This window comes from Poecilia formosa, unplaced genomic scaffold (assembly GCF_000485575.1).
Source record: "Poecilia formosa unplaced genomic scaffold, Poecilia_formosa-5.1.2 Scaffold129, whole genome shotgun sequence".
In the NCBI taxonomy this organism is placed as follows: domain Eukaryota; kingdom Metazoa; phylum Chordata; class Actinopteri; order Cyprinodontiformes; family Poeciliidae; genus Poecilia; species Poecilia formosa.
In genome coordinates this window covers 1548403-1571961 of record NW_006800068.1, presented here as the reverse complement: position 1 = coordinate 1571961, position 23559 = coordinate 1548403, and the positions used below count along the sequence as shown (strand labels likewise).

At 38.9% G+C, this 23559-nt stretch overlaps 2 protein-coding genes across 3 annotated transcripts; one reads left to right on the top strand and one right to left on the bottom strand.

Moving 5' to 3' along the window:
- The first annotated feature begins 1158 nt into the window (after positions 1-1158).
- On the top strand, positions 1159-14171 carry LOC103144581 (phospholipid-transporting ATPase ID-like). Of its 2 annotated transcripts, XM_016676157.1 has the most exons (29): positions 1159-1455; positions 1878-1954; positions 2118-2176; positions 2890-3003; positions 3264-3362; positions 3472-3533; positions 3660-3732; positions 3889-3959; positions 4050-4132; positions 4500-4658; positions 5267-5355; positions 5629-5822; positions 5938-6146; positions 6233-6276; positions 6364-6529; positions 6880-7068; positions 7242-7357; positions 7446-7610; positions 7708-7819; positions 8959-9064; positions 9309-9459; positions 10031-10214; positions 10290-10513; positions 10633-10716; positions 10813-11058; positions 11507-11645; positions 12431-12561; positions 12693-12949; positions 13006-14171. In XM_016676157.1, the coding sequence occupies exons 2-28, from the start codon at positions 1906-1908 to the stop codon at positions 12918-12920; spliced, it is 3546 nt and encodes a 1181-aa protein (XP_016531643.1). In that variant the 5' UTR covers positions 1159-1455; positions 1878-1905; the 3' UTR covers positions 12921-12949; positions 13006-14171. The 2 variants fall into 2 exon arrangements, with proteins under 2 accessions (XP_016531643.1, XP_007561698.1); XM_007561636.2 differs by having other exon boundaries at positions 12693-14171.
- Positions 14172-17510: 3339 nt separating this feature from the next.
- Positions 17511-22765, bottom strand: stbd1 (starch binding domain 1). The gene is made up of 3 exons (XM_007561635.2): positions 22352-22765; positions 20540-20898; positions 17511-20430 (listed from the first exon to the last, which is right to left on the bottom strand). Exons 1-3 carry the CDS (start codon positions 22647-22649, stop codon positions 18445-18447), a joined length of 2643 nt encoding a protein of 880 aa, XP_007561697.1. The 5' UTR covers positions 22650-22765; the 3' UTR covers positions 17511-18444.
- Positions 22766-23559: the final 794 nt, after the last annotated feature.

Below are 23559 nucleotides of genomic sequence, written 5' to 3'. Positions count from 1 at the left end.
CTAGAACTTTGATTCTCCCCATACGTTCTCAAAGTACATATCCAAGATCCAAATCGGATATCTAATAAAGATGAAACAACAAATATTGAACAAATCGGATTTATTTAACGTGCACGAAGCTTAGAAGAAAACTATATTCTACCACTTTATGTTTGTGAATTTTGACACATTTTGAGACAGGAAATTACATAATTAAATCTTAATTTCATGAAACAAATATTGTGAACAATTTATTATTTGCAAAGTGTGAAAGGACAGACGAGGTTGAACCCTGGCATCTTAAGAACTTTTAATTTTTATTACTTTTCAGGTCTCAGCAAATAAAATGAATGCATCCTCATAAAATAAACAAACTAAGCTTAAAGTGCAACGAAAAAAAGTCTAATATCAAAACGACTGAATTAAAACGCAGTCAGAGGAAGTTATAATATTTCACATACTAAACGAGAATGAAAAATGCCACTATCTGACTTAAATGAGCTACAGACAGGCTAATGAAATTAATTTTCTTCTAGCTCCGTGCCTCCACGTTTCACTTTTCAGATTTCAGAAAGCGAGTAAATTCTATAACCTATACAACCCTATTTAAGAATATAGTTAATGCTTAAAATGCACCAGTTTGTCAAATACAGCCTACATTTTGGGTGATTAATTCTTGAATCTCCTGTGGCAACCGCTCACGGGTAGAAACACTTCCTCACACAAACGCTGCCTATTTAACACAGCTTCTGCCTCACAGACAACCCTTCCCCCACACCTTTTTCAAACAAGCTCCTCCAGACTAGCAGCAGCAGCTATTAGCAAACACCTGGAGGAAGTGCACACCTGTTGAGCTTATCATGGAAAATACTTCTTAGTCCAACGCTCTGGAGAACAGTTTTAAATGGGATAATGAAGGAGCATTGTTAACTGCTAAAGAGCTTCTTAATAATGTGGGGTTTTTTTAGAAAGTGTTTAGATATATTTAGTTTTTAACACTGTTTTCAGAGAAAAGTATTTAAACCGTTGAAGTTTGTTGTAAAAGTAGTTCATTACAGCATGCGTGTCGTTCAAAGGGTGAATAACACACCTGACTGCAAGCGAGGTGTTGGCTCTGATTGGCCACAGCACTTCACTCTTTCCCTTCTGTTACTGCCTTTTCACTGACTCACCATCCTGGTCCAAAGATCGCTGCATTGTTTGCTCTAGGCCTGAGCTGCTAGGGGCAGAAGGATTCTGGTTCGTTGCTCGTCTAACTCATAAGGTGCTTCTATCGACCTCTTTAGCATCTCAGCAGTTAACCGCACCAACTTAGATTTTGCCAGAGGGTCAATAAAACGACTTTTACCGTGTGGAGCCAATTTGGTGCCAGACACAAGCAAAGGGAGGGTGGAGACCTGAGACACTTCCTCATCTTTGTTTGACCCAGTGCCCATGTGCACAGGTCTGAAAGGAAATCCACATTTTTTCCTCGAGGTAAGACAGTGAATTTAATTAGTTTATAACTCTAGAAAAACATTGATGCCATATATTGTGATAAGTCGTCATCCTGAATTGTTTGAGTCATATAACGTATAAAACATGAGATTGGGTTTGAGTTAGCATTAATTTTTCTGAGAAGTAGAAAGATCAAGAGAAAGTGATGAAAGTTATGTCCAAGTTATAGTTATTGCTCTTTCTATTTAACTGAAGACAATGAAGGTTTTTATTTTCAATTGAACTGTTGTATGGTACATCTAGGGCATTGCTACTCCACCCTCCATGGTAAGAATTCAAATGTTAATTTTTCTATCGTTCTTAAAGAAGAAGTAGAGCAATCGGTCACTTCCAAAACTGCAGACGCCTCAGATATATTGATGACTCAATTATATTGATGTAAATACTTGTGCTTTTTTTAGGGGTAAATAATGGAAATCTGAGCTAAAGATGGGACAGTCACATTTTGGCAGCTTGTGTGTAAAAGAGAAAAAGCAAGGTACGGTCTACTTTTGTATTACATGTCAATTAAGTATTCATCATTGCAATAAGGCTTTTGATATACATAGTAAATTTCTGTCAGCTGAGATTAAAATTAGCATTTGTCTTCCTGCTGCTGCTGTTAAGCACCTTAATCCCACTGTTGCTCATGTTTTTCTCAGAGGAGGAGAGATATGTTCGAGCCAATGACAGACCTTCCAACTTGTCTTATAACTACGCTGTAAGTCCCCACTACTGGAAGGATTTACACCTTTAACATTTAATTCAAATTTTTTTAGCTGCAACGCAGATTTCTCAGTTTATCTTCATAAAATCACATCTTCTGGTGGACTTTACCGGTCCATTTAGAAATATAAAGTCAGCCTCACTTTAATCTGATCCCGCTTAATGGAATTCAATAGTTAATGGAATAATAACCCTGCATTTCAATCTGCACACACTGGGAAAATAAGGGCAAACCTGGAAGAAAAGCTGCTAAAGATTACAAAACTCTTGAGACTGAAACGGACGTTAATTTTTTTGCATGACAAGGATGATAAACAGCCAGAGCTAGGATGAAACAATTTAGTGTACTCGGGTATTACAGTGGCTCAGTTAAAGACCAGACCTAAATCCAACGGGGAAAAAAAGTTATTCTGATTTTCTCTACCCAATATGACATAGCTACATATTATTTGCAAAGGCTCAAGCACATGAGTAGTAACCCCCACACACACAAAAAGTAAAAACCACATATTCCTTGCAGTCCACAATTATCCACTGTTTTGTGTCTGTTTGCTGCATAAAATGTCAAAAAGGTTTATGGTTGTAGCAAAATGTTAAAGGTTAGTAGGGCATAAATACTTTTGAAAAGTCCTAAGTATTCATATACTATGATATGCGCTGTAGGTATTTTCTGATTAACTGACTATTATGTCACTTCCTCTTTCTCAGAACAATGCCATCCGGACCTCCAAGTACAACATAATCACCTTTCTGCCTCTTAATTTGTTTGAGCAGTTCAGGAGGCTGGCTAATGCCTACTTCCTCTTCCTCCTCATCCTTCAGGTACCTTTTTCCCCTTTCTCTATCTCTGCATTTCAACATCAGACTTTATCATTAAATGTCAGTACGCCACTGATTATTGATACAAATTAGTTTCTGTATTTTCAAAGAAACATTTCCTAACATAAGCATAAATTGATCGTTTTGTGAGTGAAACTTTTTTTTTCATTTCAAGTTAATACATTTCACATTTTCTCTTAGCGTTTTACATTTGTTGTAAATGGAGCAAAGTACTAACTCTGCCTCGTTTCCTGTATTCACAGTTAATCCCACAAATATCCTCTCTGTCCTGGTTCACCACAGCTCTGCCGTTAATTTTGGTGCTGTCCATGACAGCGGTCAAAGATGCCAATGATGACATAGTAAGATAAAAGCATTCCAGTTTAAAAGATCGTTCTAACCCTAACCTGCTCAAAGATGAAAGAACAAACATCTGAGCAAATATTTCATTTTTTTCTGCCAACTGAACAGAACAGACACAAAAGTGATCGGCAAGTGAACAACCGCATGGTGAACGTCCTCATCGATGGAGTGTGAGTCATTTTAATAGTCAAACATTAGATTACAGATGTGTTAATTATTTACAGTTTATGAGGAAGTATTTATTAAACGGGACATGTTCAGTACCTTTTTGAATTCGTTTTGCTTTTTCTTTACAGACTGAAAAATGAAAAATGGATGAATGTTCAGGTTGGGGACATAGTTAAACTCGAGAGCAATCAGTTTGTTACAGTAAGTATTGGCTTAATCAAACCTGGAAAATAGATTTTTAATTTTTAGAAAAAGCTACCCCATGTCACTCACCCTACAATACTGACTTTATTAATGTCAACTGAACTTTTATATTAAGTTTCAATAAAAGCATTCATAAAGACTATTATCTTTCAGGCAGACCTCCTGTTGCTGTCCAGCAGTGAACCTCTCAATCTAGTCTATGTGGAAACGGCTGAGTTAGATGGGTGAGTATGGTGCAAGCTGCTTTCCTTTCACAGATTATATGATTTCCCTTTAGTTGCAAACTTCTTACATCCCATATCGGTGATCCCCAGTGAAACAAACCTGAAAGTGAAACAAGCCTTGACTCTCACAGGAGAGATGGGAGACTCCATTGAAGCTCTTTCTGCCTTCAAAGGTAAGAAATGACCTCATGTAATCATGAATTCAAGATTCAGAACAAATATCAAGGCAAAAAAAAAGAAAAAAAAAGAAATCAACAATGATGTACTATGTATAAATCTGACCTACATTTTAAAGAGAATAAAGCAAGATCAATAAAAGGAGAAATGAACTTTCTTCTTCAAGATGCAGACCAAATTATTAGGGTTTTCCTGGAATTTGGAGCAATGCTAATTATATAAATGTTAGCTTAGCAGCTATAAAAAAACAAACCAAAAAAAAAACATAAACCTCACTTAGCATACCTGTGAGAGTATTTATGATGGGCCTTTTTGATTGATAACCGTTGTGTACAACATAATGATGAGACCTATGGTTTTCAGGTGAAGTGCGATGTGAGCCTCCAAACAATCGCTTAGACAAATTCAAGGGAACCTTGACCGTGAATGGACAGAATTATGGCTTGGACAATGATAAGATACTGCTGAGAGGATGCACTCTGAGAAACACAGAGTGGTGCTTCGGTCTGGTCATCTTTGGAGGTAAATCTACTGAAATGCAGCCCTCATTGACACACCTGCTTGTCCTACTATGCAAAGTCAAAATTCCTCAAGTGAAGAAGGGCTTGTTGTGTAGTGTCTCATTTCGCTGAGAGATACACTTGTTTGAGCTTAGCTGTTCAAGATAAGAGAATCTTGGCAATCTCAATGTGGGGAAAAGAAACCAAATCTCTTCTCTTACTCGTCAAGTCTACATGGGCCCACCAGAGGGCACTAATGCTATACTGGAATGCTCATGTGCTTTTGAGGAACCAATTAAGGTAAAAATTCAGGTAGCAATAATTCAAGGCATGTTTTGTTATTATTATTTATGTTTGAGTACTAAATAATTAAATGTGTACTGACCTATCTTTGTACTTTGGAAATATGGAAACAAGTAACGTCATCAAGTGCTGAGCAGATCAATCAATGCATGTTTTTGACAGTTGTGTTCTCATTAGAAACCAGTAATAAAAAACAAAACACACACACAAAAAAAATGGTAATGTTATTCTATATTTAACAAAAACATAAAATTACTAGCAAAAAAAGGATTGGACTTCCTCTGCAGAATCATGTGCATGTCTGATCCTAACTGAGAATGTTCTTAGGTCCTGACACCAAGCTAATGCAAAACAGTGGAAAGACAAAATTCAAGCGCACCAGCATTGATCATCTGATGAACATCCTTGTGTTGTGTGTAAGTGTCTGCACACACAAATACACTGAAGCTATTGTATTTCTGTGCCACTATGCATTTACCAAAAAACAGCTAACATCAGCAGAGTATGTCTGAAATAGTAATATGACTTCTCAACACTTTGAAATGAAGTTAGTATGAGAATACGTCCAATTATACTTCTGATTTTGTTATTGTCAAGTTGAAAGTATTTTTTTTTATCTATGTGAGCTGTGCATGTTTTTTTTTTCTTTTTTTACAATAATAAGTTTAGCAATGTGTCTACTTCACTAGATCTTTGGTTTCCTGTTTACCTTGTGCTTCATTCTGGCCATCGGCAATGCGGTCTGGGAGGTGAAGGAGGGCTCCGTGTTCACTGTGTTCCTTCCACGGGAACCGGGTGTTAATGCTGCTCTCTCATCCTTCCTCTCCTTCTGGTCCTATGTCATTGTCCTCAACGCAGTGGTGCCCATTTCCCTCTATGTCAGGTACACTTTAAAACAGAAAGAGAGTCAAACAGAAACACGTAGTGAATTTAGTCCTTATTATACTTTTCCGTTTCTGCGTCTGGGATTTTAACATCTGGTTGTGCATGAATGTCAGTGTGGAGGTTATCCGTCTTGGGAACAGCTTCTTCATAAACTGGGACAGGAAGATGTATTATCCCAAGAACGACACTCCCGCTCAGGCCAGGACCACCACACTCAACGAGGAGTTAGGCCAGATTAAATACATCTTCAGTGACAAGACTGGCACTCTGACACAGAACATCATGACATTCAACAAGTGCTCCATCAATGGAAAAAACTATGGTAGGCAGTTTGAATAAACACCAAAGTCACACTCGGGTTGGCTGGATGTCTGATTCTTTAACATACAGTATGTCTCTCTTATTTAGGGGAGCTGTATGATTTTTCTGGACAAAGAGTTGAAATAACGGAGGCAAGTAGGCACATTCCAGTGTTTCTTCATTAATTTATTTAACAGGATCTAACAATATTGCCTCATTATACCTTTTTTTGTGTGTAGAAAACACAAAAAGTGGACTTCTCCTGGAACAAGCTGGCAGATCCGAAGTTTGACTTCCATGATTATAATCTAGTGGAGACTGTGAGAGAGGGAAACCCTGAAGCTCAGGCCTTCTTCCGCCTGCTGGCTCTGTGCCACACTGTCATGCCTGAAGAAAAGAAAGAGGGTCAGATTATCACAGTTTTTATAAACAGCACTATTTTTTAAAAGGAGAAATTCCTTGAGGTCAATATTAAAGACATTTAAAAAGGGGTCTAAAGAGAAGAAACACATATAAACATTTGTGTGACATGAATCCTTTAAATCTTTTAGTAACTTATCTGGTAGAATAAATGACCTGACAGTGCACCATGAAATTGATATTTAGTGAGAGAAGCCTTTAATATGATTATAATCTTTACAGAATGAGTGGAGTCAAGTATAATTTTAAAATATAGAACTTTTATTTATTTATTAATTTTATTTGGCCTCTCTCCTCACAAAGTTTCCGGTCTTGTCTCCTTAACAACCTGGTAGGTGAGCTAAACTACCAGGCGCAGTCTCCTGATGAGGGCGCTCTGGTCACCGCAGCAAGGAACTTTGGATTTGTGTTCCGCTCTCGCACACCCGAGACTATCACCATCATGGAAATGGGCGAGAAAGTCACATACGAACTTCTGGCTGTTCTGGACTTTAATAATGTACGGAAGAGGATGTCAGTAATAGGTCAGAGAAAATTGTCAAATTTTTATGTACAGAAAATATATTTCCTGCATTTACCACCTCTATGTAAGATAGTATTATGTAGCGTTCAGCAGCTGCATTTTAAAGTCAGGAACTAATCAGAATCAGAGTATTTTGTTATATTTTTGTCAAGTATTTTTTGTTATTTTTCTTAGTACGCGGCCCTGATGGGAAGATGACGCTCTACTGCAAAGGTGCTGACACCATCATCTATGAAAGATTAGACCACTCTTGTAAAAGGTTGATGAAAGTTACTACAGGACACCTAAATGTAAGCTATGCATTTTTTGTGATTCTTATTTGAACTTCTTATATGTTTTGCTTCTTTTTAAGTCCTCTGAATTCTATAAACAATCTAGGAATATGCAGGAGATGGGCTACGCACTCTTGTTCTGGCCTACAAGCACTTGAAGGAGAACTACATGGAGGAGTGGACACAGCGCCACCATGAGGCCAGCACAGCCCTGGAAGGACGAGAGGAGAGACTCGATCAACTTTATGAAGAGATTGAGAAAGACATGATTGTTAGTTCATCTCCAGAGTATAGTTTAAATAGTTGTAATAAAAGGCTAAACCCAATTTCCATCACGATCTCACTTCCTATTAACCTTTGGTTTCCAGCTTTTGGGAGCGACAGCTGTTGAAGACAAGTTGCAAGACGGTGTACCACAGACTATTGAGCAGCTGGCTAAAGCAGACATCAAAATCTGGGTGCTGACTGGCGATAAACAAGGTATGAGTTGCTACATATTAGAGCTGTTGTAAACGAATATTTTAGCAATCGAGTAATCTATCGATTATTCTTACAATTAATCTGATTTTTAAAAAAAGGATTAAATAAAACATTGGTAAATCTAACAGCAGTATTAATGTTGATATCGGATATTGGACATTAGTCCAATTTTTCACAATTGAGCATCCCTAACAACAACCTTTATGTAGTTTAGAAAATTAACTTGTAACAATAATAGCTCACTTTATAAGTTAACCTGAAGAAAAGTTATACAAAAATCAGAAATTATATTCAATTTAATTATAAAGAGGCAGGCTCACAAATATACGCTTATAAAAAAATGTCTATACTCCAGATTTCGGTTTATGAATTCATCTTCAGTCAATTTAATATATGAACTCTCACCTTTCCCAGCCATTTATAGCTTTTGTGTTCATGTTAGCAACGGGATTTGACACCTGGCTGCATTTGTCGCACACAGAAACACATCTACCAGCTATGTACCGTCACGATGCGCTACGTCTCCATTTGCTGCGACCGGGATGATTTGAAATATTTTCGGGATAGTCAGTAAAGCTACATCTAAAGCACAGCACCCCGCAGTGTTCAGTGTATCCGCTCACCTGTATAAATAATCCCGCCGTGCTCGTCCCCGCCGTTCGCTCTGAACCAGCAGCTCCTGGAGGAGAAAAGCTGCCGTACTCCAAGCATCGTCCCCGTCATTTTAAGGATGCTTATTGCTCCCCCGAAAAACGACAATAAAATCCTCCCAGGTCGAACTTGAAAATTGGACGTTATGCTGCTAGCACTTAGCTTTCGTCAACAACCCGGGCGGAAGTGAGAGCGCTGTGCAACGCAATTAATAACCCGGTCGGAACATTAAATAATAAAACATAATTTAACGAAGCTTCGAGGCAGATAAAATTTCCTGGAGATATTTTAATAATCGAGGTACTCAAAACGAGGAATCGTTTCAGCCCTAATACATATAACTAATTACATCAAGTATTTAAGGATTGGTAAAACTTTGCTGGTATGTGTCATAAACTACAACGGAACAAATGTTCAACACCTATACAGTTTCCAAAGCTGGGGAATTATTCATACCACACTTACTTTCATTGTCATTCTTTAAACAGAGACAGCAGAAAACATTGGTTACTCTTGCAACATGCTAAGGGAGGAGATGAAGGAGGTTTTTATTGTGGCTGCCAATACACCTGACGGGGTCAAACAGGAGCTCCAGTAAGTCAATCCTGAACTTACTATCGCAATGAAGTGTGTGTAACATTTAAACATGTTGTCTCAGCCCCACTAAGCCTGTACTCCAAAAAATTGTTTGAATGAACCACTGCAAATTAAGTTATTTTCATAATTTTATACCTTGTTGTTCTAAAGATAAAAACACCACAAAATACCCCCAAAATTGAAGTCCAACAGAATTGTTTTTGTTGAGTAATTGTTTGTAAAATAAGACAACTTTTTCCAGGTATGCCAGAAGGAAAATGTGTCCCGAATCAGCAGAGGAGCCATCGGTGACTAAAGCTCGTGCAGGCCTGTTCTGGCTTCAGAAAACAGAGACGGTGCAGGATGAACAAGTTGAAGGGGATTATGCTCTGATAATAAATGGACACAGCTTGGTAGATATACAGTTTTGTTTTATTTGTCTTTAAATCTCCGAAAATGTGTTTAAAACCATCCAAGTCAATAGTAGTGTGTCAAACTATGTTTGATGTTTGATAGCCATTCTAGGTCAGTTTCTACTTGATGATGTTGAAGGCTGAGTTGACACAAAAAGGATCCTGGTGTACATTCCTGGGTGGTTAAGTTGGTGAAAGAAAACGTGTTATCTCAAATTGAGTGCATAAACCGCTGACCTGTTTGCTTGTGATGCAAACTGCACTGTATCCAGCAGGGGTCCTGTAACGTTCTTCAGAGGGTTCAACACCAGTCGCTCAAAGGATTGCATGATCACAGATGTCAGGGCGAAGGGCCTGCACTCATCTAATCCTTTAATGCTACTTTGGGACTTGGACGGTGGAGTGTATATTAGCAGAACATTAACTAGCTTAGACTTAGTTCACCAGAGATCATGATAGTGACTGGACTGCACTGTCCTAGACACGTCATTATGGCCATATTTTTAGATCTCTTTACCTCCCTAAAATTAAGTCTGTATAACTGTATGTCCTCTTCCTGTTTCATCTTTAGGCCTTTGCACTGGAGAAGGACTTGGAGTTAGAGTTGCTGAGAACAGCATGCATGTGTCAGACCGTGATTTGCTGCAGGGTCACTCCTCTGCAGAAAGCCCAGGTTGTTGAGCTGGTCAAGAAATACAAGCAGGCCATCACTCTGGCTATTGGAGATGGAGCTAATGATGTCAGCATGATCAAGGGTAAAATTTGTATTTTCAGTTGTGCCAAAAGGCTATGGCAAATCTTATAATTTATCTTGTTCTTTTGTCTTTCAGCTGCTCATATTGGTGTAGGAATTAGCGGTCAAGAGGGTATGCAGGCAGTTCTCTCCAGTGATTTCTCCTTTGCCCAGTTCCGTTACCTTCAGCGCCTCCTGCTGGTGCACGGGCGCTGGTCGTACCTTCGCATGTGCAAGTTCCTACAATATTTCTTTTACAAAAACTTCACCTTCACATTTGTACACTTCTGGTATGCCTTCTTTTGTGGATTCTCTGCCCAGGTAAGTGAAACGTGTTGAGGCATAGCTTTAAGGTTCATATTCTGTCTTTCTACAAAAAATGGACTCCATATAAGATCTATAAATCTAATGTTTACTAATGATTTAAATGTCTTTGCTAGACTGTGTATGATGAATGGTTCATCACTTTGTACAACTTGGTCTACACATCTCTCCCAATCCTCAGTTTGGGCCTATTTGACCAGGTATACAATAAATAGAAAATAAGTAGTTTCCTGAAAACTGTGAGAAATTCCATGATTTTATTCAAGGTTTAACACCCTTTTTTCTCTTTTCTGCAGGACGTAAATGACCGCTGGAGTTTTGAGTATCCTCAGCTCTACTCTCCTGGCCAGCTCAACATGTACTTCAGTAAAAAAGCATTCGTTCACTGCATGGTGCACAGCTGCTACTGCTCCCTGGTCCTCTTCTTTATCCCCTGGGGAGCAATTCACGACACAGTCAGAGATGACGGCAGAGATCTTGCAGACTACCAGTCATTTGCTTTGCTGGCGCAAACCTGTCTGCTTGTCGTGGTGAGCATTCAGGTGAGAAAAAACAGTTCTTGTCTCGGGACATTCTAAATGATGATGAGAGTTGAAGGATGAGTGTTACGGAAAAGACACAGCTGTGGCCGAAGGTCTTTTACACAAATGGAGGCAGCATTTCTTGTCTGTTGTCTTCAGTCTCAAGAACCAACTCCCTGAAAACGTGGAATGTGCAGAAACAGTTGGGTGCTTTAAATCAGGAATGAAACCCCTGTTTCCTGCAGATTTCCTGTAAATATTTTCTGTAATGTCTTTGCAACCTATGGTCAATGGAAAGTAGTGCTATGTTGTTTGTACTGAGCAAGATCTCCTTAAATCAAAACCTTTGGCAACAACTGTTTAGTGAGAACTAGCATTTTTTTAAATGGCTCTTTAAATGTAATGCTTGTATAATTTTCTATGCATGTAAAAAAAAAAAGATTGAACAACTCCAACTTTAATATTTCAGCTATGTATTGACACCTATGCCTGGACAACCGTAAACCAGTTTTTTGTGTGGGGTAGCTTGTTTGCCTACTTAGCTATCACGTTCACCATGTACAGCAATGGCATGTTTCTGATCTTCACCTCCGTCTTCCCCTTCATTGGTGAGTACATTTAGCACAAATATCACATATAACAATAGCTTCTGGTACATCTGTTTGCATATGAGAAAGTAACCTCAAGAATTTGTATATGTTGTCTTTCATGATGTTCTTTCTCATCAGCAACAAATATTTTCAAGACATGACAAAGAGATCTTTGAAGTTTACTATAAGCAAACATGAGAATTCAAGTGTGTAAAAAAAAAAAAAGGTGTCATAATAGACAAGATTTCCTAACAAAATAAAATAAAAAATTCTGAACTGGTTTTAATATATATGTAGTTACAAGTAAGTATAAAACAGGAATATGGAATATTACTTGTACTTTAAATGTCTGATCACTCTTTGCACCCTTATTTTTGTTGTCATTACAATGTAATGCAAAAGTTATGATTTATGGACACTAAATTTAAAAGCAGTGACTCAGCCACTATGTAGGCGAAATTATTATTCATTTGGTTGGAATTTGTGAGCCTTAACCTTTAGTTTTGCAGCACCTTCAACAACTCTACCACTTCACAACTAGTGATGTGCGGATTGATACTGAAATATTGGTACTTCCTATACCAGACCTTTCGATCTATTCGTATCTATTCTCAAGTTCAATACTTCCAGTACTTAAGTTATTTGAGATAACTTAACAAGAGCGCGTCAGAAAGTAACAAAATTGTTGAGATCTTGCCTAAATGAGACAGGGTTGATTGGAACTGCTTTTTTCCACCTGCTAAGTTTGTAATGCTTAAGGATATATATTTTTTTTTTCTTGGCTTTTCTTTCATTGACTTTAGGAACCGTAAGGAATTCCTTAAATCAGCCAAATGTCTGGTTGACCATATTCCTGACTTCCCTTCTCTGCGTGCTGCCTGTGGTGGCTCTGCGCTTCATCCTCATACAGATTCGTCCAACTATCAATGACAAGGTGAGAAAAACACCCGAGACCGAATATTGTTTATGCATTCTGTGGTTATGAATACAGCCTAATGAGCCACAACAAACCTAAGAAAGGATGTGTTTTTACAGAAAGTCGTATTGCTTTTAATTCTTCTACAGGTGAGATATAAGACGCAAGTGGAAGCGCCGCCAGCACCTGCTCCTCGCCGTCCAGTGAGGCGTGTCAGCACCCGGCGATCAGGCTACGCCTTCTCCCATTCTCAAGGCTACGGTGCTTTGGTCACTTCAGAAAGGTTCCTGTTTAAGCGACCCCTGAAAAGTCTTCTTGCCTTTTCTGCCCAAACAGAAACGCCTCGGCCTCAGCTCTTCCGTCCCATTCCAGAGTAACAAGAGGGCTCACAGGGATCCCAGAATTAGGAAAAATCATGTAGGGACTAACATCTTGCAGAAAACTGATACTAGTAGTATTTATGTAACAAACACTGGATATACAGGGTACATTGGTTGGAACAGTTTATGCTTAATGTTTCTTTTGCAATGAATGGCATCACCGTGAAAACCTAACGCCTTAAGTGTTAGTTCTGGTATGGTTTGTTTTTACTGGTTTATCTTCCATTTCCTGCAGAGTGCATCACTATTAAACTCTTTCAAAACATACCAGACATGTAAGAAAAAACACATATTGTTCCTAATAATACTTGAGACACAACTGTGTGTTAATGTTTTGTATTTTTCTTTTGTTTATTCTAATCTAATACTGTTAAAGAAGTTGTAACGTGACCATGTAGAACAGTGATTGTGTTTCTAAACCACAGACAGGGGGCAGTATTGTCTTTCCAACTTGATTTTAAGCCTATTACATCGGAAATGTAGATGAACTAAAGTTTAATTTTCATTCTGTTAAATAATGCCTCCAACAAACTGCATGTCATTCTTCTGGTTTAGTGTATGTTCAATCTTGTTTCATCATAAATGTTTGTTTCATACAGAAACCAATATATTGCCACTTTTACTGATTCATTTTCTATTGGATTATAAAAGATTATTACATTTACTACACGTTTTAGCTGAAGCTTATTCATGAACATTTTTTTTCTTCTTCCACAAAATCGATTCTGTTTGTTTTGTTTTTTTTCCATTGATGTAGGCTGACTGATGAAAGCACCGGAAATTTTGTTTGGTTATCATAAAGATTTATGAACAAGATATTGTTTGGAAAACCAATACACAATAGCTCTGCTAGGCTTTTTTTTTTTTTTTTTTGCATACTGCATGCAGCTACAAGCTCTCTTCCCTGTTCTTTCTCCTCTCCCACTCACTCTGTTCCCTCCATCTCCTCCCACATATCCTTACTGCACTGTGCATTTGCAGAGCCGCTCATAACTCCATTCAGCCCACAACTGCAGTGTCCTCTAAGCCAGTAAGTGATGACCTCACTGGTGGAAGCTGTCCCGCTATGGCACACATCCAGAAGAGCTTTCATTTTGCTCGCAGCTTCGCCAGAGCAGATGGTGTAGATCACACTTTATGGCGCTGTGCAGACATCCATAATGAAGAAACACAGCGAGGTCTCGGTTGGCAGACAAAAGACACCAGCGTCAAGGTTTATATGTCATCTAGCAATAAAAACATTGACTTAAATACAAAAATGTTAAATGTTTTTCATGAATTTATATAACATTTTTTTCCTCCATTTAGCATAAGCCCCACTCATTACTCCTTCCCATCTGGTCATGTAGCACTGTCAGCAGGGTTGACTGTCTCCAGTGAAGGTCACTGTGTGATCCCTTAGAATGAAATAGGAATGAGAACTGGCATGTTGTATTAATAGCCTCCACGTGTAGCACTTCCCTATCAATGACATGAATTACAACAGCGATCTTCCTCATTTTTCCAAAGGAAGCATTGTAAAAATAGCAAATAAAATATAATTTTATGGGTTTTACTATGTTTTTGTAACCTGGAAGAAAATTATTCATGTCTTAAAACACCAACGTGCAGCTTTAGAAAGTAGGATGGATAAGAAAAAAAGGGGGACTGAAAGAGACAGCAGCAGGGTTTTTTTTTTTGTTTGTTTGTTTTTTTTTGGGGGGGGGCGGGGGGACCAAAGGCAAGATATTGCAATGACAAAGTAAAGTCCAAATGAACATGAGCACTCACAGATACAGGGAGTCTCTCTGACAGTATTACACAATCTGTCTAGGTCAAAGATCAAGAGAAAAGCAGCAGCCTGGTTTTTACTGAGCGTAAGAAGATCCAGTGGTCTTATATATAAGAGAAAGAGAATTTCACACATAGCAGTCCAAGCTGGACTGATACATTATAGCCTCACTAGAAGAGAGAGCTTCTCTGAGGGAACAATATTAGACTCTGAAAACATAGAGGAGCAATTCATATTCAAAGTTTATGCCAAATGGTTTTTTTTTCCCTCTCATTTATTGTTTTTCTGTAGTAAAAGCAGACCACTGGAAAGATGAGAACTGATCATTCTCATAATAAAATGTTATATTTTGTTGAGTTAACCTGCATTCATGCTACATTTCCAGTGGCCTTTATCAGACAATGGAGAGAGGGTGTATCAGTCATCTGTGGACAAAACATGGGACAAAATGTTCTGATGTTTATGCATGCGCTTTGGGTTTTGGCAAATTTTGCACAGTGCAGGTCGTGTCACTGACACACATCAACTTGAACCAACCAGTATGGTCTCTCTGTTACAATGACTGTCATTGTAAAGGTGGAAAAAACTTTACGACGGTTTGGAAAACTCAGATTTGTTTGATCAAGGATATGTGGATGGCCAGTAATGCAGGTTTTCAAGCCATGCACCTTAAAATCGATGGAGCTGACATAAAAATCAAACGTAGTAAGTACGCCAATAACTAGTTTGGGAGTTGAGTTTAGTCATGGACTGTGAAACAAATAATTTAAGGCAGATTCCTGTTAGTAAATAACTGGATCGGTTAAGGGAAGACAAAGGTGAATACTAAATACCAACATAGAGAGCTTAGGCAAATTGTGCATCAGGTCAACATTGATACAATTTTGGATAAAATTTGAGAAAACAGTTTCTCATCTTACTGAAAGCATTGGTAAAATATTCCAGAGTTTTCTAAAAAAAAATTCAGAAAACAGTATTGCTGAATTTACGTTTGATTTGATCAAAGCTAACTGAATCAGTTCTGTTTTTTTCTCATCCACAGGCATTCACATTTTATTAGATGCCATTTGGAGGATTCACTTACACAATAATTGTAAACCATAGTCTCAAATAGCTCCATTTGCATGTGATGCACTATTTATGCTCCACGGCACATGGATACCGATGACAGGGACGCACAACAGCTGAAAAATCATTTTAGGGTGTTGATCTGAAGGCTTTGTTCCCTCTTATGAATCTAAATCTGAATGTAAAGAAGGGGGAAAAGGGGAGAGATGGGAAGACTCCTTTATTAACTGCTCTGAGATTAACCAGTGCATTGACAAGGACCTAAGAGGTCTGTATGACAGATGTATAAATATAGCTGAGAGAAAGTGAATGCAAATGTCAGCTGTAATCCTTGTACAATTTACCGTTAGCTGTGGAAAGACAACCCAACCACCTGCCACATTAGCACCAGCCTGGGGTGAGTGGGGGGATTGATCCACATACAGAATCAGCATTCATGTAGAAGAGTTTTGTTTTTTGTTTTTTAACTTGCATTGAGATCTTGTCACTTGTGACATTTCATTCATTTGTACTTTATTAGTCAGGACTTAAAAAAAAAAACTTCAAAGCTAATCTTTTAAGCCTACATTTTCAACTGGTTTTATCACTTCTATAAAATGTTTTGATACATCTGCCTGTTTCTGTGCTGCAAATGTCCCTTCAGTCTTTTCTTCCAATTAGCATGCAAGTTTGTGTGTGTGATTTCAAATCCTCGTGTTAAATTTGGATTTTTTTTTTTTTGTTTTGCACAGAGCTATCCCCTTTATCAGTTTTTAATTTACATTAGCTACCTTTTCTGTCATTTCTACTGAAGCACTTGAAAGTGAATGCTTCTCAAAGGAGTCTAGATAAATAAAGCATGATTGAAGCATGAAACCCAAATGACCAGAAGAATCAGGTGACTTCCAGCCAGGCCATGTCCTCATTTGAAATGAGGTCAAAAGATTCTGAGGCCTTGTTTGGCTGAGAGGTGCACAATATTGATCCGTTTTCCACTTGGCGCTTGGAGGGGGAGCTCCCTTTGGACCTAGGAGACTTCCACATGCGATACCACTAAAAATATCACATTTCACAGATTGAACACATGTTGACACCACACAAATTGCAGTCCCTTTATAACAGGAGTGTTTTTCCTCCCACCCCCCTCATTGAACAGTGTAGCTTTGAAACATTTTGAAAGGCTTTTGTTTGGAATTATTGTGCATGATTTCCCAATTAGTCTGCCAGAAAACTAAATAGAAACTTTTCACTTTTGGGTCATTTAAAATTCAGTTTTGTACCCTTTAAACAGGGAATTCTATCATGCACCAAGCTCTAAAACAAACTACATAAATACTCCAGGAAACCCAGTTAGCGATGGTGAATGAGAAAAAGCACTTTCCCCCTCCCTGATTGTTACCTTTGGCAGGCAGAAGATTTGAGCAGGACGTGAAAATATTTGCCAATTATGGTCTCTTCCCTTCATGAGCCTTTTCCAAGCCAGATGGACTCAAAACAAGGACAGAACCATGTCCCTTTGTTTGAACATTGGCTGAGGTTTTCTTAGCGAGTCCACTCACAATGCTTGGGGTCATTTTAGTCCATTTCGACATTCGTTAATCATTTCCTGATCTTCAGATGCATCAGCTCACGTTAGCACTTTAATAGGTTTGCACTAGGGATCACATATCCCACCCATCAAGCAGTGTAAAGGTTAAAACCAGAGTTTATTTGGCAAGTCACAGTTGCATAAAATTGCACCCTCCCAGTCATGTTTCAGTGACAACATGCAGATTTGAAAAGATTAGTTTATTTAAGTTTAATTACATTCAACATATTCTAAGACAAGGACAAATGTTAACAGCAATTCAATAAAGTTGTAATGACAAATGACTTTTAAAAGGCACACCTACAGAATAGGGGGATGTATGTGCATGCACAAAACCCCATTAAATAAAAGCAGTAGTTGCACCTCCACAGTTCAGTGGTAAACACATTGTACCTGATTTAACACCTGTCACAGCATATAGAACAATTATTGCTTTGATTATTGCTGTAATAAAAGTGAACTATGTGCATTTCTCACAGTAAGTGAAGCAGCATGTAGAACACAGTCTGAAGCTAAACAGTTGCAAGACGCATTTTAAAAAGAACAGTTTGCATAATTATAGATATTGCCACAGCAGGGACTTTGTAGTACATGTTACCAGTTCAAACAGAACCCACCATTCTCAATGTACAAAATTCTAAGACATCCCATTGGTAGGGCATGTAGGGATATTCCTTTTAACACTGATGGGCCAAGTCTGGTTGAAATGTACAATAGAAAAACCTCGAATGTACCATTATAAAGATACAACTCAAGAGAAAGTGTATATAAAGTGAACATTATGGGAATTTGATCATACATCTATAAAAGCATCCCTATGGTAGAACAAGTGTAGTCTAAGACAACTCAAATGTTGAAAGTTTTAAAAACTATTTTGAGTGTAATTGATTGAGCCCCAATACACCAACTTAACTTCTGAAATGACGTTTACAAGCAAGCCAGAGAATTCTTTCAACCAGATCTGGCCCAGTTTTCAGGAAATGTTACTCAAAAACCAATGCTTGATTGAATTTAAAAATCAATGAGTAAATGAATCATTTACCTGGTCCAGTCCATAAGCTCATTGATCCTTCTAGCCTCAGTGTTTGTGTCTTTAGTTTTTGCCTTAACGCCTCTTACAAGAAACCCCAACATTTGTGCACAAGCAGAGTCTCTCTGTTGCCTGTATCCAATAAGCGATTGCCACACTCCTCCCAGCGGCACACTTCTCCCCTCTCCACTATTACAAACTTCCACTCCACATGACTCTCTGCAGGCAGGCTGACCACAGTGGCCCAAAACCCATCTTTCACCTTTTCTAGGGGAACAAAATCCTTCCAGTTCCCCAACTCAAAATGGTTTCCTGCGATAGCCACTTTCTGGTATGGAGAGTGCGTGAGATAGTGGATCTGGAAGGTCACGCTGACATTTTGGGGCATAGGCTGAACTGCCAGCACCCTCTTGCCAGGTTCTGTGGCTTCGTCAGAAAGGGGAACCGTGTTGTCTTCTTCACACTCATTGACAGGTGGAACATCTGCATGTGTGCAAGTGACATCTACAGAAGAGGAAACTTGAACATTTTCTATAGACACTGGATTGATTTGTGAACTGGGAGGTTTCATCCAAGGAAGGACTTGATCAGTACCATCTGTGATCCACTCATTGTTGTCCATAGTTGCCTCCATGATATTAATTTCTGTGGTTTTGTCCTCTTCCTTGCCTTCTACCTCACGCTTACCTTCAATGACTATCTTTGTGCCCATATTTCCCAGGTCTACATTCAAGCAGAAATCAGTGGTTGCATCTTTTGCAAGTTTCCCAACTGTTGTGTTGAAACTTTCAATCTCCCAGCATGTCTCACTGACTGTACAAGAGTCATCATTGGCTTCATCGGTGTTCTTGATGTGGGGTTGTGAATCATTTGAAGATTCAGGTATTGCATCTGTTGGTTCTTTGATGACAGCACATGACTCAGCCATTGTAGTTTGAAGTTCAGCCTGGCCCTCAGATGGTAGAGGAACAGTCACTGGCAACAAGACTTCAGAGATTAAGGGACTCTCAACATCAGGCAAATCAGGGCTGACGGCCATGCTCGAAATCCCGCTCTCTACTCCAAAATCATACCAAGATAATTTCCATGGATTTTCATAAATCGGTTTGACTTCCTCAGGCTGAGGTTCCACAGTCTCAGCCATGACAGGGGCAGGATCACTAGGGACCTCAAGATCTGCATTTTGCATTTGTTCACCTTCTTGGTCTTGGCAAGACGACAAGACATTGACATCTGGACGAGACGACAAAGATGCAGCAGAACCGACATCACCAACAGCTGCATCAGGTGAAGACAGAATTTCCACATTTTCTTTAGAAACCAGGATGCCATTTATAGTTTCATCAACTTCACCATGAGGACATGCAAGACCACAGAGGGCATCAATTGTTGCTTTACCCAATTCAGAAGTAACGTCATCTTTAATTTTGTCTTCTGGCAGTAGACCAATTAGTGGCAGGGCTTGATATTCATGATTAATAGTTTCTGGCTCAACTGACATACATGATGGGACATGACTTAACACAACAGCAGTTTCCTGTGATTCACTAAATGAAGCCATCTTAACATCCTCAGCATTCTTACTGCAGGTAGAAGAATCTTGTTCAAGTTTCAGTTCTTTGCTAGACAGTAGAACAGCACAGTTAGCTGACAACTCTACAAGATTGTTTTCAGTTGCATCACTATTTGGACTCTGTTTAGAAGTTGCACAGTCAATGGCTGGACTAGTCATATGTTGGTTACTGATGTGCTTCTGCAGTGCCACATTTTGAGAGTCTTCACTGGCAGGGTGTGGTTTATTTAAGCCAGCGATGCCAAGTACTGAAATCTCATCTTCATTTTTGGTAGAGATGGACTCATCCATGTGTACGGCAGGCTCTTCAAAGTAACCCTCAGGCTTGATTGAATCTGAGGTGGCCTGATTTAGTTTATAGTTTCCATTTGAACTCACTGAAGCATTTTCTTCAAGGCAGATTGGACTGTTCAAAGCACACAGATTTTCTTCATCCTTACAGGGAATTTCAGTTGACACATCTTCCACAGTCACCTCCTCTTCCTGTGATCTTTGTACCTAAACAGCAAAAAATTTACACCCAATTAGTTACAGGCCAAGTATACCACAGTGCAATTGGTCTCCCACCAACATCAGCTCATGACAATTGTCTAAATTTGGTACTCACCTTTTCTTCATTTGCAAGATTCTCAGAAACCACTACAGGCTCCAAGGACCCATTATGTTTTCCCTCTGCATCATTTGGCCTTTCAACAAGATTATGTTTGTAGCCTTCATCTTCCACATTCAAATTCCCAACTTCACAAGTGCCATCTTGCAGGCTCTTAATGGTCTCCTCCACATCTGTTTGAGTAACACCGGAAGTGTCCTCCACCTTCGAGGCATTCTGGAGTTTCTCTGGTTTTACTTCTTTAAGCGGACTAGAAGACCGAGGACTTTCCTTAGCAGTGGCACGGCGATTCTTCAGTTTACGGCGACTTCGAATTACAGCTCCATCCCCCGCATTTGAAACCTCCTTACACACATCTAGAAAACAAAAATGAAACCCATTTTAACTTCAACAGATGTTTAGGTTGCAATCTTGAGGCTACAACTTCAGATGTGGTGACTGAACTTTAACTTAACCCATGTATTCAACTCAATCTACATCAAAAGTTGGCCAGTTTCAGATTTGTGATGATGTCAAAGTTTCTAGAAGAATAAAGTTGAGCATTAAGTTTAATATCACTGACTCCTAATTATGATGCAAATAATTTAAGAGCAAATAAATAGCCAACAAAAGTTATTTGCTACTTTAAACAAGAGTCAATTACATCATTTATTTTCCATGCATTTATAAAAATCAGTATTCAATTTGATTAAAACTGCAAGTTTATAAAATATTGCCATTGCCCAACTTTTAACATCTTTAGCAAATATCTGCACAATTATGATGGAAGGGCATCAAAGGTGAGGACAAACTTTTTTTTGGAAGCAAATTGTGACTTCAGGTTCTTTTCAGGAATGACAAGTTAGGTCTACATTAAAGAAATAAACTCGCATGTTAGGATATTTTTTAATCATACTGGGTCCTTTTGACAAAATGTTTGACCCAGTCTGTTTAATATGCAAATGTTATTTGCCCAGCTTTGAAAAAAGATAATCTGCATTTTGTCTTTTTAAAACTTAATGTTTGCCTTTGTATTCCAGACCACAAAATAAATGGATTTAAATCAAAAAGTGAGCCACAGTTTGCTTCAATTGTTTGCCAAGTGAAGGCTCTGTATGGCATTTGTCCTGGGGTGGGTTTTCACATGATTGCATGATTTGGTCATTAAATATTTTCTGAGCAACAAGAAACATTAGCTAGAAATATTAGCTAAAATATTCCATATTTACTTGAAAAGTTAATATGAAAGTTACTAGTAAGTCACAGGAGCTGTTATCAAAAAGTTATTTGAAAAAAAACTTAACTGAAACCAAAATAAATTCATTCTAGATGAATGGTTTACTAAATTTAGCATCAATGGTTGCAACTTTGACAGAGGCATAATCTTAATTGCACTACAGCATTTGTCAAATGAATTTCTTTTAAAAAGAGGCCATTACATCTACAACAGTTTACTTTGAAAAGTTGTAATCAATATCGTTTTCCTTAAGCATTTGAAATGCACATCTTCATAGAGGAAGTGAATAACTTCAGGTTTAAGGAGATCAAAGGAGAAGCCCAAGTTGTGTCCGTGCCAACTAACAGGACTATAGGGGAAAAAAATAAATCGTTTGCCCCGGATTATCAATCAGTTAAAATTAGTTAATACTACGAGGAAATTAAGAAACCTTTCACCACTTCCATCATGCTCAGAGACAAGCGGGATAGAGTTGTAGGGTACAAATGACCCATGTACTTCAAAAGACATTTAAACAAAAACCTATAATATTTTTTTGTTACCTTTAAAAGGCAACCGTTTTTTGTTTTCCTCCTCTCCACCAGTGACTGTACCTGTTGACTCCACACGGCTGCTTGCCTCATGCTCCGGACTCGGCTCCTTCTCCGGCTGCACCGCGTCTCTAGGCGCACCCTGGCTGCTGCTGCTGCCGCCGCTCACGTCTCCGGCTCCGGGTCCAGCCTCGGCCTTCCTCCGCTTCCCCTTCACGGTCCGGTAGATAATGAACCCTGCCACTACTGATACCACGGCAATCACAGCCACGGCCACGGCGGGTCCGTGGCGCCCGATCATGCAGAACAGCGAGGGCAGGTCCGTGCGTTTCTCCATCGGGTTGTTATGTTTCAGCTGCATTACAGTGTTCGACTAAACCCGAGTCCCGTTTAAACGCGTGTAGATGCCTCCTGCAGCAGACAGCCGTGGATCCCGGCTCCTGTCTGCCCCAGCAGTCAGTGAATGGAAGCTCCTAATTGCTCCTAAAAAGCTGTGAGTGGCTGCAGGTGCGATCAGCTCATTGGCTGAACTTAGTCACGGGGAACTGATTTCATTGATGAAATAAATGAAAGAACTGGCGTTTAGGAATCACTCCAATATGTGCAAATTGTGTCTCATTAATTATTCCATCAATTTTCATCAAAAGTAAGACTTCTTTTGAATTTGATACACAATTTATTCAGATGTTATCAGTTCATAGTTAATTTAACGACAGGTGACGTCATGCTTTTAGAAAAAAAAAATAAATAAAGCAAAAGGTAAAATATTAGACCTTCTATAGTAGCCCAAAAATTATGTATTTGATAAAATAAAAAAAATAAAAAACTAACCAATTGCAAATCTGGCAAGAGTAAATTATGAATAAAGACTATTTAAAATTTTACTGCGCATCTGTTGATATCAATAGTCACAAAAAGACGTTTAGGTCTGGAAGAGCGATATCATCCTCCCAGTCAAACAGCTCCACCCAGTGGAGTTCTGTGGTAATTACCAGAAACTTCCTGAAGCCTCTGGAGCGCCTCCTCTAGAATATAAAGCTGGGACAGCCCCACTGCCTGACAGAAAGCTGCACAAGAAACACAGGAGTGAAGAGACGCCTGAACAACAAGAAGACTCAAGACTAAACAGAAGGAAGATGCTGTGCTCTCATGGATTCCCGTCTGCCCTCAGTCCATTCATGGACTTCTCCTGGCCTGTTCGCAGTCTGTGGCCAGAGGTCAGACCTCTGTTCTACCAGCAGCATGTCATGCAGAGAGACCTACAGGAGCTG